We start from the raw sequence: 19,740 nt of genomic DNA, 5'->3' as shown, positions 1-19,740 counted from the left end.
ACACACACACACACACACACACACACACACACACACACACACACAGCGAATCATCCGCCCAAGTGCAGTGATGGATGAAGGACGATGTCCGGTTTCGTCATAAACCGTGCCTAACATGCTTCTTATCAAACGGAATCCACCATATTTCAAAACATATAACTGAAAATTTCCAGGCAAATCCAAATTTGCTCAGCCAACTTCCAGTCCCCACCCCATAAGGTTTAGTTAGGCATATGATGATGATGGAGCAAGGTGGCAGAATGGTTAAGACGCTCATTTGCCAATACAGAGAGTCCGTGAGGGTCTGGGTTCGAATCCTGCTCTCGCCCTTTCTCTCACGTTTGACTGGAAAATCAAACTGGGGGTCTAGTCATTCGGATGAGATGATAAACCGAAGTCCCGTGTGCAGGAGGCACTTGGCGCATTGAGAAAAGAACCCATGGCAACGAGAGTGTTGGCCTCTCGCAAAATTCTGTAGGTAGAAGAAACCCACCCTGATAGGTACACAGTTATATGCATACAGTCAAAGCCTAATTAAGCGCGTTGGGTTATGCTGCTAGTCACGCATCTGCCTAGCAGATGTGGTGCAGCGTATATGGATTTGTCCGAACGCAGTGACGCCTCCTTGAGAAATTGAGCTTGTTGATGATGCCCCCCCCCCTTCTCTCTCTCTCTCTCTCTCTCTCTCTCACACACACACACACACACACACACACACACACACACACATCTGCGGTGTAGGCGCCTTGACATTTTAACATGCGACAGCTCAAGGACAGCCATATGAATCTATATTTCCGGTGGGGATTGGGGGGTTTGGGGGGGGGGTGAAGGTTGAGGGGGGGGGCGGTTCTCTACATAACTGCCCTGGAAGTTTGAATCGTTTGTTTAATATCATTCAAACACGAACACGTCAACACGCGCATGCATGTAGCGCCGACCGCGACGATGACGACGCATAATCCCAGTCACGTAAAAAAATAAAATGTGAAAATAAATTTAAAAAGAAATTTTAAAAGGTTAAAACAACAAACACGATTTTCGCACGTAAAATTTGTTGTCTCGAGACGAAAACACAGGTGAGCACAGCAGCCGAACAGTTACAAGCATTGGAATTTCAGTTTGAGGGTCTGGGGCTCGATCCCAGAATCGGTGCCTTGAGGAGGAGGGAGGGGCAGGTGGGGGGCTGGGGGGGGGGGGGGGGTGCGATTAAGGGTGGAAAATCGGCTTTTCCGATCTCTTTGGTTATAACTTGCAGACTTGCCCGTGCCATAATCCCTTTCGTGTGTACAAACTTGCAGAAGATAAATGCGCACGTGTTAGACACTGTTATCCAACTGAACGTTCGGTGGAATGCAGAGCCTTGAAAACACCCAGCAGTACATACTTCTGAGAACGGAATACAGCTGCCTAAACGGCGAGGCAAAAGCGGCCATTCACGTACGCCGCAGCCCATTCGTAAACGGAATTGAACGTGAAAGTTGCTGTTCACGAGCGCACGACAAAAAGACGTGAATACGACAACATTTATTCCATTATTTTTATATCGCCTAAAACAACACGACAAAGTTAAGCATACCGCGCAAACACAAAACCTTAGAAGTACAATACAGCGACACTTGGGAAAGAATCTGAAAACAACGAAGCAAATGGAAAGGTAGAAATAATGATAAGGAGAAGTAGAAGAAAAATACGGATGATGATAACAAAATGTTTACGACAACCCCAGCAACAGCAATAATAATAATGGCGGAGGGTGAACGTAATAACCATGTTAGATAACACTGACAGAATAACGACTACAACAACAACAATAATAGTAAGATGTACGGCGATGTGACGAAAATGATGATACATCAATAAGAACATCACACGCTTTTCCCTATTTTCCCCCGATATATATATATATTTATGCTACTGTCTTCTCATTGGGGTTATGTGGTTTACGTAAATATTTCATGTTTACTGTACATGATATCAAATCGATAAAAAAGATTATACTAATAAAAAGAAGAAGAAAAAGGTTATTGATGAAATAAGAATGATACACGGACGGTACTTTAGACGGTTTCCTCTTGATACAGTATGCTGGAAGATCATCAACATTGACACCACCACCATCCCAGTGATACCTTTTTTCAAGTGCGTGGGTGAGACATGCACACATCCGCACGCTTCAAAACCATCCCTCATCGGGGAAAAAAAAAGCGCTGGTGGCGGAAATCATTATATTAAGATTGTTTTGGGAGATGTAGTGACGTAATAATTATGCCGTGCACAGGAAGTTTCCAAGGCTAAGATATTTTAGAGAAGGAAAAAACAGAACGCTTAAACTAGTTTCTGGCTTTATAAATACTCGTCAAAAGACCTTTGAATGATTTGTATCGCAGTCGCCGCTTCTTTCTGGGGAGAATGTGTGCTTCTTTTATTTTCTTACTGTCGTCGCTTTCTTTTGTCTTCATATTCATATTATCTGCCCTCTGCAGCACTCGATTATTGCAACAAAAATACCCAGGAAACTTAACACTAAGATTGTAAAAAGTTATACAGGACCTGCTGGCGGTTCTGTTGTTACTTGTTTGTCCGTTTGTTTCTTTTTATACGATATCGATGTTTAATTCAAGCCATGGCCCCATTTCAGAGTGTAAACATAAACATTTATGAGACACAATGAAAAGCAATTTTACGCACATACCTATCTGTATAAGAGTAATAATTATATACTGAATGTACACCAGAATAGTTTTCAAATCGTAATGCTCCTCATTTTAGAGGACGCATAGATGTAAACAGTTAAGTTTTTGAGAACACGTTCATTTTTAAGACGTTAATAGTAAGGCCAGTCTTGCCAATATTGGTTTGCTATCATACATAAAAGAGTGTGTGTGTGTGTGTTTGAGGGGGGGAGGTGGGGGGGGGGAGCAGAAACAGATACTCCGTTTTCGGGGGAGGGGGGTGTATGCTGGGTATGTTCTTGTTTCCATTACCCACCGAACTGTGCGTGTACACACGAAGCGGGTTCAGGCACATGTGGGTCTGCGCATTATGTTGACCTGGGAGGTCGGAAAAATCTCCACACTTAACCCACCAGATGTAACGGGGATCGAACTCCGGAAACTCGTGCCAGAATCCATCGCTCTAACCATTTGATCACTGCACCCGTTTATTGTTGCTGTTGTTGTTGTTGTTGTGATGATGATAATGATGATGATGATGATGATGATGATGATGATGATGATGATGATGATGATGATGATGATGATCATCATCATCATCATCATCATCATCATCATCATCATCATCATCATCATCATCATCATTATCGTTGTTGTGGTTGATGTTATTGTTGTTATTATTATTATTAGTGTTGTTTTTGTTGTCGTTGTTGATGTTATTATTACTATTATTGTTATTATTATTATTATCGTTGTAGTTGTTACTGACCTTTCAGTTGAGGGGAGCCACCTTGATCAGAGTAGAGGACTGATGTTGAGGGGCGTTCAGAGGGTCACCGTGTCTGGACTGGCCGTCACCGTCGGCCTTCCGTTCAGTGGTTGATGCCCCTTGTGTTTCTTCTGTTCTCGCTTCTCTCGGGTTAGGCTTACCTTAGCTCTTTCTGTAATTGAGGCACCACTGAGTGTTATAACGTCAGGTTTGTCAGCCTCGTCAAGAACCGAAAACTGTTATCTTTTTCCAGTTGTTGTTGTTGCTGCGGCTGCTGTTGGTGTTGTTAATTGTGTGTCCCAAAGATTTCAGAATCCTTCCAAAAGAGTTCGTCCGTTATTAAACAAATACGAGGAAGGCTGGAGACAAGGGAGGGGAGCACATCTGCACAAGGTTCTGGTCATCAGTAGCAAGACGTTTTCGCAGTATACTCAAAACATCGCTTTTTCAGAATCGAGAAACACCATGAGGTAAAATTGGACAAGAGAGGCGGAAAGAGATATTATTGATACTTTGTCACAAAGCATCGGAAATATTCAGACAGCAGGAACACCGTCGTAACATAGCAATATAATACGACTCCAGTCATGTGCTCCACAAACCTCACACCGTCGCGAGAGAGCACGTGCGTGCACTGCGCGGTAACAGTGCAGTGCAGAGACTTTAAAGAGGTGGACACTGCCCCCAATCCCTTGCCTGTCCTCCACGGTGCAAGGCATCGATCTTTTAAAGGCAGGGGGCAGGGCAAGAGGTATCGGTGGGAAGAGGGCTGTCTGCGCAGCGCGACTTCAAGATGGGAATCTAAACGCACGCGCAACACTTCAGGAGAGACCGCCTGTTTTGACGCGAGTTACATGAACCAGCATGAATGAGGCAGGGTTGTCTCAAACCTTTCGGTTCGGTCGTATCTTTTGATAGCGGCAAACCTGGCGGGTCCAGTCGATGCCAAGTTTACCAGTCCCACTTACTTTCCCATTAGAATGCAGCTGACATGCAAGGAGACAGATTGCAAACATATAGAAAGGCAAAGACCGTCTGGAAAATGATATATATTGCGATGGGTCCGAAAACTTAGTAAAAGAAGACACGACAGAAAAGAAAGAAGAGGAAGTGGGGTAGGGGTTGAAAACAAGAGAGCGATAGAAAAGATATGAAATTTTCCAGCACAAAAAATCGACAAGACGAGGACACTGAGTGATTACGGCATTCCTCCGTCACACTGGTGCTGAGGTTACATGACAGAGTCGTACAGTCAACGTTACGGAGATTGTGGCAATGACCATGGACGATAGCTTTGCTTTCTTTCTTTTATCTCTTGTTGTACTGCAGAGATGTGTATTCTGGAGGACGACGAGGGTGGGTGGGTGTTTGTTCAAAAGTGGAGATACTGAGCACAATGAATATATTCTGGAAGATGGATCTTCATCGATCTTTTTTGCCTTCTTTTTTCACCTTTCCTTCTCCACTTTTTTTTTTTTAATTATTTTTTTTATACTGTGGATTTTCCCGCCATCTACTAATGTATAGTTGTGTGTGTGTTTGTGTGTGTGTGTGTGTGTGTGTGTGTGTGTGTGTGTGGTGGGTTCAAGAGTCAAATGTTCTTAGGTTAAGTTCCCTCTCATAAATCGATACCGAAAAAAAAAGAAAAAAAAGAATTGAAAATACTGATACACGTTTTTCCAATCAGAATCATGTAGTTAGTAAATCTGACGTTTCCTTTCGGATACTGGTGTTCCTTCACTCCAAACAGAATGTCAATAACTGACAATTTTAACGTAATGTTTGTTTCTGATTTAATTTTCTGTTAAATAAAGTTCCATAGGTTTCGGACCAAAGGGCACTCATAGAAAAAGTGCTCAATGAAATCAATTTGGTCTGGGCAGTATGAGCATCTATTGTTTTCTTTAACTTGCATTTCATTTAAGAGAATATTTGTGGGGTATACATTGTGTAGTATTTTCCTGTGAAGTACTCTTATCTTATTTCTGTTGTAGTTTTTACAGCTCTTGACCAGGCAGATTTATCCAGATTATAATTAGTTTTTCTTATCCAAAAGTTGCAAGCTGTTGGAGTAATCGTTTGCTTATTTTTGTTTAACATTTCGTTTATGGTCTTTGGCTTTGAATTATATAAACGTGCACAGCAGTTTTGTGCTTTGTTTTCCTTTTCTGCCCTCTGTATCCACTGAATCCACTGTTTGGGAATGGAGTTAACTACAGCGTTATATTAAAAAATGGTGCCAGCCATGTTTTTCCTATGAGGTTCTGTATTTCAGTCAGTGACAAAAGTCGTTTTTCATCATGATGTATGTTTCTAAATTGTTCAGTACCGTTTTTTGTGCCAGTTTTCAAAGTACAGAGTTGTGTTTTTGTAAGTCATAAGAGTATTGTTGTCCAAATACGTAGCGATGACCTCCTTCCAGAACTCATTATCGATTTTTTCTAGACCAGTTAATTTTTTTGTCCTACAATTAATATGGAACACTTAATCACGGTTTGCTATCTTGCTTAAGTGCCAGTACGGTATCAGTGTCCAGATTTGTTGTTCTGTTGCATGAGACAGTCTTTCTGACCATTGTAAATAGAAACATTTTTGTAATTGAATCAAGTTAATCATTTTGAGGCCACCGTCCTCGTAATCGGGCTCTAGCACTTTTCGTTATACTTTTTCGAAAGCTCTCTTATTGCTGTACTTTTTCTGCCATAAATATTTGAACAGAGCTGTATTTTTGTTCAGTTTATTATGCGGAAGGCTGATGGACTGCATTATATAAATGATTTGACTGTTTAAAAAGGTTTTTATTACAATTATTTTACCTTGAATACTAAGTTCTCGTTAGCTCCATTGTTTTATTAAAGTATTTATTCGTGTGGTTTTGGTCGTCCAGTTATCTTCAATATTCTTGGCCATTTTGTTTCTTTCAAAATAAATGCCAAGGATTTTTATTCGCTCTGCCTCTGTGAATGGAAGGTTTTGTTTTTGTTGTTTGCCTAGTCTTAAAGCTTGTGTTTTTTCAACATTCACTCTTAGTCCAGAGAACTGTTCAAACGTATTCAATATTTCTTCCGACCTGATCATGCCTCTGCGATCTTCAAGGAATAGAGTAGTATCATCTGCCAACTGCTTTATTTTCAAATAAACTGCCTCTTTGTCCGTTAGATGCGGTGATTCATACAAATGACCTGTTTCTGATTTTGATTGGAAAGAGCTCTACAGCTAATACGAATGCTACCGGAGAAAAAGGACAGCCCTGTCTGATGCCACATAATACCATACCTCAAATGGTTCTGAAACACACCCTCCATGATTTATTGAACTCATATTCCCTTTTGTTAGTACAGAAACCCATCTTTGAAAATCATGTCCAAACCCAAAAATTTTAAATGTTTGCAGCATGAAAGATTTCAAAATGGAAACTGTGTCATAGCCTGTTAATTTTCACTTTTTGATCATGTCACGTTGTATGTTGGAAATATTTTTGTATGCCTTGACGTTTATTTAATATTTTTATTAGTATCTTGTCTGTTAAGTTGCATTCTGGCTTCAGAGGGATCGAATTTAACTTCAGATCGATCAAAGAAGGGGGATAACTTATCCTACAACAGAACTTTTTTTTTTTTTTTTTTTAGAAAGGGGATGGGGGAGGACCAGGTGGCTGGAAGCGTATGGGACCGTCTTCAGTTCCCATCATTTATGTACTTTCAGTTCCTTTATTTAAACTCAAAGGTAGTTTTTTTTCTGTCGTTTTTTCTTGTTCCTGCTCTTACGATCGACCGGTTTAATTCCCACGATTACGTAATGGCGATGACACGGAGTTTACCGGATGTGCCTTTGGTCAGTCTTGTCCCACAGCGCTTGAACTTATCCAGAATGCTAGCTGGTGCCTGGACATGGAAAATCCCTCCTCCCATCTCCACTCCCTTTCTGTTACCCCCCGCACCCCCCCCCCTCTCTCTCTCTCTCTCTTTCTCTCTCTCTCTCTCTATATATATATAAAATTTGTGTGTGTGTGTGTGTGTGTTGTGAAACTATTTCACTTGAACCCGGACGCATGAAATTATCCAGAATGTTAGCTGGAACCCGGACATGGGAAATCCCTCCTCCCCTCCCCACTCCCTTTCTGTAACGCAGTCTCTCTGTTTCTCAGCCTCTGTCTCTGTCTCTGTCTGCCTGCCTCTCTCTCTCTCTCTCTCTCTCTCTCTCTCTCTCTATTTTGAAACTTTCACTTGAACCATTCAAGTGCAGTTATGTTAGGTGTGCATATGAATGGGGGGAAAAAATTGCATAGTGTGCTCGTGTGTTTCTCGCTCTCGCTGTTGAACTAATAAGTGATATCATTTCTCTCAGATCTACTCTGCGTTATTCTTACATATGTATTGAGCACACACACACACACACACACACACACACACACACACACACACACACACACACACACACACACACACACAGTACTCAGTACGTAAATAAGAATAACGCAGAGTTAATAGCACACTCTGTGTGTGTGTGTGTGTGTGTGTGTGTGTGTGTGTGTGTGTGTGTGCGCGCGCGCGCGCGCTTGTGTGTGTCTCCTATATTTCCACCGTTAGAAAATAAAGATTCTCTCTCTCTCTCTCTCTCTCTCTCTCTCTCTGCCCCCTCCCCCCTCCTGTCTCTCTCTCTCTCCCGCCCCCTTTTCTCTCTCTACTTATCTCCTCTTCTCCTTCCCGTAAGTGTGTGTGTGTGTGTGCGTGTGTGTGTGTGTGTGTGTGAGTGGTCACGCATGTAACGACGCGTTTACACACGCACTTAGAAGAAAACTAGTATTGATGTGTTCTGAATTAAGTTCAAGACCACAGCTGATACCGATACAGTCGTGAGCATTTCATGATACTATGGAAATGAGGCCCTCATGCACATATGATCGCGCGCGCTAACACACACACACACACACACACACCGACCAGGCGTGCGCGCGCTCCCGAACCGCTGCCACCGCCATAACAATCTTAGAAGAAAATAAAAAGTTCGATAATATGTAACTGGCTTTGGCAGGAAACTTTCCGTGAACTCCGAGTTGGAAGTCATGAAACCTTTCACTTACTGTGCTACCCCTTGTTCACACCATTTTTGTTTCCCCCAACCGCCACCCCCTTCCAATCGGTAACCCCTCCCCCCCCCCAACCCACACACACCGACACCCACACACCCACACACACACACACTTCTCCAGCTTCGACCCCCTTTCAGTGGCATTGTCTTCACGCTGCTCACCACCCCCACCCCCCACCACTCCCCCATGCTCATCCACAGCAGGCTCCTCCTGTCGCCTACCCCGCCGCCGTCAGTTCACGGGTAGTTTACCGGTGTCAGGTTGCCTAGAGGCCTTGCGCTGGAGGAGACCCTGCGCCGCTGTTGAGTCACTTCGGAAGTGTTCATTAACCTAGAAGGAAGTTTGACAGGAAGTTGGCAGAATGGTTGCAGGCACTTATCTGCCAGCACAGTGTCTGTAAGGATCTGGGTTCGAATTTTGGTCTCGCCATTTCTCCCCAAGTCTGACTGGAAAATCAAACTGAACGTCTAGTCACTCGGATGAGGTAATGAAACAAGGTCGCGTGTGTCGCATGCACTTGGCGCACTGTGAAAAAGAAGTACACATGGCAATATTAGTATTGTCATCTGGCAAAATTCCTGGTTCAGAAATAGGTACATAACTATTTTCATGCATGCACTCAAGACCTCACTAAGCGTGTTAGGTTATGCTGCTCAGACATCTAGATGGTACAACAGATTTGGTGATGTGTATATGAATTTCGTCCGAACACTGGAACGCCTTCTTGAGAAACTGAAACTGAAGCATGACACCTTATGCTGAAGGAGTTACATACTGACTTTGAAGTTCTCGTAATTGTTTATCACAAAGAGTAAGTCATCTTTGTTGAAATTGTCAAGATTTATATATTTAAAAGGTTAATATCCAACATTTTTGAAATATTACCATTCTACTTGGCTAGATTTCTATACACTTAGTTATTGTCAGTGCACTTATTTGAAATTAGATGTTTTTGTGTTCATATAAGGCTCTGAGGGCAGCATTATTTCATTACTTAATTACAAGTCCGCCATGTACTGTGTAACTTTGCCACATACATTGTCGCCGTGTATTGTTTGCCTTTTGCCCATTTTTTTCCCCATGTGCACCCATGGGGAATTTTTGGAATGAATCTCTACTTGACAGTAACTGGTCGCTGAGCCTGACTGGAAGCGACCTTCCTTCTGGAGTAGCGGTTATCACCATGTCTTCTCTGACAGTCCCAAGAACTGGGTGACTCTGACACGGACTTGTCACGAGCATTGAAGTGGGCATGGGACTGACAGTGGGGTCACAATGAGAGTAGAGGCATTAAGGGCTGCAAAATTTAAGACTTTTTTAAGAATCAATTTTTACTAGGCTGACGGTTAAAAAATGATAATGATATGAAGATCCGTTCAAGTTTGAGACCACGTCACAGAATTGTACTTTACCGCTTCCTTTCATCCTGTACGCTGGCTTCAACCAGTCCTGAAAGTCACAGACACCTGCAGTGTTGGTTGACACCCTGCAAGATGTGGGTGTCTCTCAGCCGTTTCCTACATCCAGTGAACACAGTCACTGAAGACGACCCTGTGATTTGAAATGTTTGACACTTATTTTCAAAAGTCCTTATGATTTGAAATGTGTGGCACTTATCAAAGTCCCTATGATTTGAAATGTTTGACACGTATTATCAAATCCTTAAGTATTGAAATATTTCACACTTTATTATCAAAATTGAGCGTTGTTTTACAACCTATAGTTGTTGTGGGTTTTTGTTTGTTTGTTTTTTTCTTTTTATAGAATTTCTCCGTTCTAAGTTTGAAAGACTCAGCAGTCATCTTTCATTCTGTAGCCCTTGCTGCTTTAACTGTATAGCACACTGAATATGAATGACTCGTTCGAGTTGGCCGCGGACGAAAATCACGAAATGTGTGACTCATCCAATGGGGAATAGAACCCAAGGCCTGTCAGTCGTCAGTCCGTGCCGCTGACCATGGCACCTGTACTGGTCTCACCATCACGCCTTCCCTTAGCCCTGTCTGCAGTACCATCCTCATCCCTCCACTCCCGCCCCAGGCACTTTCGGCCCCTTTAGTCACGTGTGGCCTGCAGAAGGAGATGCCGGGAGCAATGCCCAGCCATGTTCCTATTGTTCATTTCCCACTGCTGCGGCTGTAAGGGACGAGAGTGCGGCGACCTTAAAGAGGACGTGGATGTATGTGTTTGTAGGGGTTCCTAAGTCTGAAAATCTGTTGTCGTGGTATTTCTTTATGGCGCTCTTTCTTCTTCTTCTTCTTCTTTTCTGTTTTCTTTTCGGTTTTTTTGTTTGTTTTGTTTTGTTGTTTTTTTCGGTTTTTTTGTTTTGTTTTTTCGTGTCGGGTGCATATGCGTTTGTCAGCGCATGCACGTGTGCATGTGTCTGAGTTCAAATGCATGTGTGCGACACTCACACATGTACGTGCACACGCACGTATACACACACACGCATGAACGCGCGAGCGCGCGCGCACTCACACACAAACACAGCGACACATTGTTGTTGTAACATTGTAGACTGAACAAGAATTGTAACTGGAAAAAAAGAGAGAGAAAAAAAAGAAGAAAAATCAGTTATGTGATGAAACAACAGAAAAGATTAGATGTGACAAGGAAATGAAAAACCAGGATATTTTCAAATAAAACCCGAACAAGAGTAGGGTTTTGACCCTTGGTTGCGGTCTGAGCCGACGATTAAGTTGACAATTCCGCGTGGTATGCTGATGTTCGGCTTGCAACAAAACGTATATGGGAACACCCCAGCGAGTGCAGAATATGGAACACATGAAAGACAAGGAAAAAACGAGAAGAACGAGAAACAAGAGTACAAAAACATCGCAGTTTGTCCTCTTTTTCCCCCCCGTCCCTCGCACAGAATATTTTATTTCTCAGCGCGCGCGCGCGCGTGTGTGTGTGTGTTTTAAGGTTGTCTTTTGTTTTTTAATGGAGTTCGTGCCAGACGTACGCTTCTCATACTCAAGAGCTGGAGTTTAATGACCCCGTGATTTATATTTTTGTTTGTGTTTCCTGTTCTCTCTTTGTCTGTCTGTATATATAAAAAAAAAGACATACATACACACACACACTCATAATATATATATATATATATATAATACATATATATTGTCCCTTCGTGCCTCCCCACCCCCACCCCTACCCCCTTCCTCTCTCTCTCTCTCTCCAATATACGGACCATTACACTACCTATGCCCATCTTCCCCACGTGTTTGTATGGTGGCGTTTGGCCGATGTAGTAGTATAAACCACCTGCCTCGCCCCTCTCTCCCTAATTTTCTCATGCCTCTCATCCCCACCCTGTCTTACCACCACCACAACCCTCCCTCTGTCTCTGCCTCTGCCTCTCTCTGTCTCTCTCTCTCTCTCTCTCTCTCTCTCTCTCTCTCTCTCTCTCTTTGTGTGTGTGTTTACTCACACACAAGCAGTTAAAAAATCTTTAAAAAAAAAATCTTTTAAATCAAGCCAGAAGAAAATAGGAAGAAACTGATTTTTTTCTTCCTACCCAGCAAAAGTCATTAAAAGTTTTCTCCTTTTGTATAGTCTTAAGAATCTACTAGTCTCAGTCCCACCACTTTCATCACCATAACCCTTTTTCCTTCACCATCACCTTTGCCACCACCACCATCACCCCTTTCGTACCCACCATTTGATGGTTTTTATAAACACCGTCGATTAACCCGGAAACGCCGACAGAATTGAGCGGAGGTGACTCTCCCAGTCATTTTACAGGAAATAAGGGTTATTAATTTATAAAACTAGTTTTTCTTAAAAAAAAAAAAAAAAATGGGGTGGGGTGCGCATCATACTCATTAATATGTTATCTGTACTCCTTGAAAAGTCCTGAAAACTCTGCATTGTATAAATATGTGTTTGTTGTTGTTGTTTGTGTGGGTTTTTTTCCGACTTTTTCTCTGGGCGATTTTGTCGGATCAATTTTTATTGGCGCGGTGGACATACTCTACACGTGAGACGCATATCTAAATAAACACCTGAGTGTTGGGAAGCCTTTGACAGAAGGTAATTTATCAGCTGTGGAACAGATCTAGGAACAACAACGAACAATATCAACAGGGAAATAAACTATGAATTGGAGACAGAAATTGGGCCAAAAAAAAAAGGGGGGGGGGGGGGGGGGGGCAATGTAGTCATACAAGAAAGAAATTCGGATGAAAGGAAGTGATAAAAGATATTTACAAGGGCGAACCAGAAGAAACTTAAGGCAGAGAATTGCAAACATTTGCTTAATCTGTAGCTGCACAGGGAGCTAGTCCAGTGCTTTGAGAGGTCGTTGAGCATGTTCGTGTCTTTTCGCTCGAAGGACGAGCTTCGCTGTAGAATTTTTGGACATTTTGAAGTTTGGAGAGAATGCACCTCGGGTTTAGAAATGAGGGCATTGCATTATTCAAGATTTGGAAAGAAAAAGAAAAAAACAAACAAACAAAAAACAAAAACAGAAGGCACAAGCAAGTTTTTACTGCTTCAGTGGTCGGGCATTTTCGGATAAAAGTGATGCGTTGTTCCTTCACACAAGCGTTCATAAATTATGGTAACCGAAGTTTCTTGCAGAAGTTTAAATAACTTTCCTGCAGTTTGGGCGTAAAAGAATTTTAGACTGGGCTCGAAGTTGATTTTAATGTGGATTGATATAGTGGTTTTGATTTAATTTGATTTAATTAAGAAACTTGATTTATTAGCTCTGCTCATGCAGAAGAGCTTCAGTTCCTATTTGTTCGATGTCTCGGGTAATACCGCATGTCGTTGATGCCTGTTGCCAGGTAAGGCTCCGCAACGGATCCAACATACGAGTCAGCTGGTTAGATGCCTTGCTGTCCATGATCTTTACTATTTTCCCTGTCTGTTTGTTATTCCTGAAGTCGCGGCGGCATACTGAGTGAGCATTTCCTTTTGCAGTTGAGGCCGCTACACGACCACCCAGAAACAGTACCTATGACTGCTTACACTGAGCGCAGTGGTAGAACTCATCAGTAGAGGGGAAGTTGAAATAAACCACGTACACACGCACATGGGCTCTCTGTTTCTATCTGTGTCTGCTGTCTGTCTGTTTGTCTCTCTCTAACACACACACACACACACACACACACACACACACACAGAGAGAGAGAGAGAGAGGGGGGGGGGGGGAGAGGGAGAGAGGAAGAAGAGGGGAAGAAAAAAAGACCACAATCAAAACTGTTGAGAGGAGATGGGGGGTGAAGTGGAACGGGGTTGTGCAAGGCAAGGCAAGAAGTTTATTTCATGTGCCCCTTGGGGGCATTGAAACATTATACATGAACATCTTTTACACACACCATAAAGATAACAAGAGTGATATCATAGAATACACAAACACACACACACACACACAAAAAAAAAAAAAAAAACAAAAAACACGAGCAAACAAACAATAACTGAAAAAAATTTTCAATGATTTTTTCCTTCGAAACAGATAATGTTATTTTCGCTATCAGTATACAAGGCTTTGCTGAAAAGAGACACGGTTAGCCGAAACGAAGGCTTTAAGTTTTAACAGTATTCTTTTTTCTTTTTTTTCAGGAAATAGTAGATGGAATTTAATGAAGTTTGGTCGGGTTCCATAAAATGTAGGTAAACTTCTTTTTTTTCTGGTGCTATAAAAAAAATAATAAATAAATTAAAAAAAAGGGGGGGGGGGGGGACACGGAAACAGAGAACGAAACTCGTCAAGCAATATCATTCGTGGAGACGAAAGAAAAGGGGCTTGGCACGGAGAGAGGAGACAGGAAAGGAAGAGGTGGACGGTGCATGCCAGGATTAGTGGTTTCCATTCCTGACAATCGCAGGGTGTGTCTGTGTCACCCTGTTTGCATGTCTCCTTGTCTGTCTGTCTCACCTGCTTCCGCTCAACCTTTTCTCTTGGAACTCATGCGCACGCACTCGCTTACATTTTGTATAAAATAGTATTGTATTGCTTCCTTGTCACAACGTATTAATTTCTTTGTGCGAACTTCGGGCTGCTTTCCCCGTGGCGAGCCCGTCGCCACAATGCAGCGCCAGCTTTGTTTTCCCCGCTTTATTTTCTGTCTGCAAGTGTATTTGTTTTATTGACAAATTTGGTTTTTCTTCAAATTTAAGCCAGGGGCAACCCCTTTCTTGACATGGGTTCTTTTTGCGAGCGCTAAAAGCATTTTCTCCCACTCTCTCTCTCTCTCTCTCGCCTGTCGTTGATTTATATGGAATTGATGACTGGGAATATACCCAACTTTTCGATTGGATTTAGCTTTCTGTTGATGATACTTAGATAGCGCCTATCCACGGTAGCTCGAAGCGCTTTACAAACACGGGATCATTTGCATAACAGGCTGCCTACCTGGGTAGAGCCGACTGACGGCTGCCATTGGGTGCTCACCGTTCGTTTCCTGCATCATTCAATTAGATTTCAGGCACGCACACATACACGCTTAGACAGAAATTTACATTGTACGTGTATGACCGTTTTTGTTTATTTACCCCGCCATTTAGGCATGTCTGTTGCATTGAAACATCGTGCCTTACTTTATATTACGCCCCAAAACCTTGCATGTGTGGAGAATCAGTCATTTGAATTGAAATGGTTGGACTCTCAGGTCCAACCTGATGCATAATATAGAAATGAGAATTCAATTTGCTGTCGTTACGATACTGCAGTTCGCCTTTCAGTTTATTTGTGTTATAAAATGTTTTAGGAGTAACCATGGAAAAACGCACCATTAAGTTCACTGTGAAACAACAGGTTTGAAAACTATTGAATATTGAAAAATGTTGAAATATATTTGAATTCTGCGTCGAGGTTTATTTGTAACTGACTGAAAAATGATGCAAATGGAAGAATGAAGACTGCCATAGAAAACAAGACAAAATGACACAAGAAGACTATATATTTTATCCTTCATGAGGTACATGAAACAGTAAGACTGTACCTCTAGAATTTCAACCAGTAAGCATGAATGTGGCAAAACACAAATTACATAAACATGAAAAGAAGAGAGAAAATACAGTGACGTAAACAGGAACATAAAATTGAAACGGAAAAAATCACCAAAATCAAAAAAAGAATTTATGATCACTCATAGGAAAGGTACTAGTCATGTAAGTCAATATGGTTTGAATATTAGGGGTTAAACTGGGTGTCGAAGGTGAGGCTTAATGTATATTAACTGGAGTTTGGGTGTGTTCAGTTAACAGGGAAGTATACAGGATATGCATGGATTTGTTTCGCACATAACGATCGGGACTCGTTGACAGCAGATGCCTAGAATGGTCACAGCACGTTCACAAAACAGCCTTCTTCGTTCACAATTTCTTCTCTTTTGGTAAGAACAAGAGAAGCCATCATAGATCAGTTTGTTGTTCACTGATGCAAGGCACATGAAGAATCGGAAGCTCGGTGTGCAGTTGGCCGCTGATTGATGTACATCTTCAAAAGAAGCTGGTGAGCGTTAAGTTGAAATATCACCAGCCTCGTGAGAAACCATGACCCGTATTTGATATTACATATATCAGTATCCCCAACCTCCTATTGTTATTCTGTGTGTCTCCGTCTCTCGTCTCCCTCTCTCCCTTCCCCCCTCCCTCTCTCTCTCTCATTTTCTCTCCCCACTCTCTCTCTTTTTCGCCGTCTCCCCCTCGCCATTTCCCATAATACTGAGGGCTCTAGCCCACAAAGACATACATTTTAAAAGGTGTGTACCAACTTTGTGTATGTGTGTGTGCGCTTGCTTGCTTGCGCTTCGTTTGTTTGTTTGAATCCCGGTTCACAGAGAGTTTAAACCGTAAAATCAAAGGAACACCTCGCCCTGTCAACAAATCAGCGTGTCAGTCTCAAAACGAGAACAGAAAGCCGTACGAAAGAGGTTGCTGGTTTTCGGTTCCCTGTCGTGCGTGCGTGCTTGAGTGCGTGCGTGCGTGCGTGCTTGCTATCATTACTTCTGTTCAAGTGTTGCAGACTAACAGTCGAAACTTGCAGATGTCATAAGATGATCCACGCGAATTATTTCTTTGTGTAACTCCATTATTGGTGTGGTTGGAGACGATTTATGTTTTATTGTAGAATAACCCCGTTTGCAGATCATTCAAAAGAAATATTTTTTGCAAATTATTGTATTTTATTACTCCTTCTCACGACACATACCTCTATGAAATTCGGGTTTCTGTTCCCCCGGGAGAGCTCGTCGCCATAGTGCAGCGCCTCCTTTTTGCTTCTTTTTTTCCTTCCCCCTCCCCCCTTTTTCGGCCTGCAGATGTATTTGTTTCCGATGAAACGATTTTGCTGCAGAATTTTGCTAATGAGAAACCTTTTCGTTACTGTGGGTTCTTTTACATGCGCCGAGTGCATGCTTCACACGGGACATCGGTTTATCGTATTACCCGAATGACTCGCGTCCGGACCACGCCACTCGAAGTCTTGTGGAGGGGGAGAAAATACTGGTGAGTGTGGGATTCGATCCAGTTCGCTCAGATTCTCACGTTTCCGATGCGGACGCTTTACCTCTAGGTCGACACTCTACATGTGAAATGATCTCTATGTCGTTGAGGACGAGGTGGACAAATTTCGACTGATGATTATGATACAGACGTTGGCGACGACAACGATGATGACATGTTTTTGTGTTATTGGAGAAGAGGTAGGCAAACTATGGCGGTGATGAAAATGATGCAGACGATAGCGACGATTACTGTTGTGTTTGTGTGTGTGTGTGTGTGTGTGTGTGTGTGTGTGTGTGTGTGTGTGTGATGTTGTTGTTGTTGTTGTTGTTGCAGGCAACGTAGACACAGCAGTGATGAAAATGATACAGATGACGACGGTGATAACGACGATGACATTTGTGTGTGTTGGTGCAGACGAGGTGGACAAACTACACAGTGATGAAAATGATGCAGACGATAACGACGATTACATTTTTGACTCACTTGTGGTCTGTTGTATGTGTCTGTCTGCCTGTCTGTATGTATGTATATATGTATGTACATTACCGTTTTCTCTGGAAATACTTTGTCTGCCAATACCAAAATTGCATTAAACATAGCTGGAAAAAAATTCATCACAGTTATACCAATAATAGCTTATAAGTCTTCCGAATTGAACCTTATGTCCGGATCATTAACAGTTTATTTCGTTGAAGCTCGATCCGATTACTGAAACACCGTAAACCGCTTCCCATCTTCCGGAACGAAGGCCAGAGATGACGGCATGACATCGTTTTTCTTGTTCACATTTAAAAGAAAAGAAAAGCAAATTCTGGACAGAACACATACACTGATACAGTAACAATAACATCAAGTGGCAAGACAGGACCCCAGACACAGAGGTGCTCGCAAAAGCCACCCTTCCTAGCATCTTCACCATCCTGATGCAGTCCCAGCTTCGCTGGGCTGGACACGTGGCGCGCATGCCAGACCATCGGCTGCCCAAAAGGCTCTTCTATGGCGAGCTGCAACAAGGGAAGAGATCACACGGTCAGAAGAAGCGCTTCAGAGATACTCTGAAAGTCTCTCTGAAAGCGTTTGATATCAACCCTGACTCCTGGGAGGAATCTGCAGTGGACCGTGACAAATGGCGCGCTGCTGTGCACAAAGGCACCAAGTTGTGCGAGACCAACAGGACTGCTGCAGCTGTTCAGAAGAGGCAGGCCAGAAAGTCACGGGCAAACAAGCTCCCTGACAATGATATGCCTATCTTTGTCTGCCCCAACTGTCGGCGAACATTTCGTGCGCAGATTGGACTATTCAGCCATCTGCGCACTCACAGATAGATTCATGAGCATCCTCCTCCCCACCCCACCACCACCCTCCCCCCATCCCCCAGCTGGATTACAACGATGGTCATCATCGATCTCGATGGACACACCACCACCACCAACAATAACTACACCTTCGACGTGTTTACTGCATGTGAATATTCTAAAGTGGACACTGAACACAAAGGAAAACTTTTGATCGACTGTTTCATGTTTCACTGAGTTTCGGGCAAGACTGGTCTGTGCAGATGTGGGTAAAACTGTTTCCAATCGCCCATACATGATAGGTTCCAGTCTGCTTTCATACTTTTTTTTTTACCTGAAGCTTTATATCATCATATGTAGAACACATTTTAACGATTTATTTTTTTCTATTTTTTTCTAATTAATATTTTCATTCATCTATTATTAAGTGTGTATTACAAGTGAATCTTGAAGGCCTTGACTCTCTTATTTGTGTGTTGTTGCAGACGTGGTCAACAAACTATAGCGGTGATGAAAATGATACAGACAATGACGACGTTGATAACGTCGATGGCATGGTGGTTTTTTTGTTGTTGTTGTTGGGTTTTTTGTTGTTTTTGTTTTGGGGGAGAGGTTTTTTCGTTTGGTTTTTGTTTGTTTTTGTTGTTATTGTTGTTTTTGTTTTTTGTTGTTGTTTTGTTTGTTTGTTTGTGTTTTGTTGTTGTTGTTTTTGTTGTTGTTTTTTTTGGGGGGGTTGTTGTTGTTTGTGTGTGTGTGTATGGTTGCAGACGAGGTAGACAAAAAATGATACAGATGACGGCGATGATAACGACGATGACGTGTTCTTTGTGTGTTTGCAGACGAGGTGGACAAACTCCGGCGGTGCCTGACGGCGGGATTCTTCGCCAACGCCGCCCGTCTGCAGGCCAGCGGCAGCTACTGCACAGTGCGGGACGATCACCAGCTGTTCCTGCACCCCACCTCTGTGCTGTCCGCTCACACCCCTCTGCCTCCCTGGTGTGTGTGTGTGGTTGGGTGTGTGTTTGGTTGGGTGTGTGTGTATGTTTGTGTAGTGTGCGTTTGTGTGTGTGTATGTGTGAGTGTGTGTGTGTGCGCGCGCGCGCGCGTGCGTGTCTGTGTCAGTGTGTGTGTCTGTGTAGATCTGTATCTGCGCGTGTTGTGTTGTGTCTTTATGTGTGTTAGTGTGTGCCTTTGCCTGTGTATGTGTCTGTCTCTGTCTTTCTCTGTCTCCGTCTCTCTGTCTGTCTCTGTCTCTGTCTCTCTGTCTCTCTCTCTCTCTCTCTCTTTCTCCCTTTCTCCCTCTCCCCATCCTTCCTTCTCTCTTTCTCTCTCCCTCCCTCCCTGCAGCGCTCCCTCCCTCCCTCCCCTCCTTTCTCTCATATTCTTTATTCTCTCATTCCATCCCTTTCTCCCACAGCGCCCCTCATCCCCCACCTCTCTCCTCTTCTG

The 19,740-nt window shown here is 42.9% G+C and overlaps 1 protein-coding gene across 3 annotated transcripts in view; it reads left to right on the top strand.

Annotated features, from left to right (window-relative positions):
• The window catches only part of LOC143300396 (putative ATP-dependent RNA helicase DHX35), a 141,991-nt gene that overhangs the window by 59,902 nt on the left and 62,349 nt on the right, over positions 1–19,740 (top strand). For all 3 annotated transcript variants that reach the window (XM_076614029.1, XM_076614028.1, XM_076614030.1), the window contains exon 23: positions 19,131–19,287. In XM_076614029.1, coding sequence (XP_076470144.1) covers positions 19,131–19,287 — 157 coding nt within the window. The remainder of the gene's footprint in view (positions 1–19,130; positions 19,288–19,740) is intronic.

This window comes from Babylonia areolata, chromosome 26 (genome assembly GCF_041734735.1).
Source record: "Babylonia areolata isolate BAREFJ2019XMU chromosome 26, ASM4173473v1, whole genome shotgun sequence".
NCBI lineage: Eukaryota > Metazoa > Mollusca > Gastropoda > Neogastropoda > Buccinidae > Babylonia > Babylonia areolata.
The sequence above is the reverse complement of the archived record's forward strand: the minus strand, read 5'-3'. Positions and strand labels throughout refer to the sequence as shown.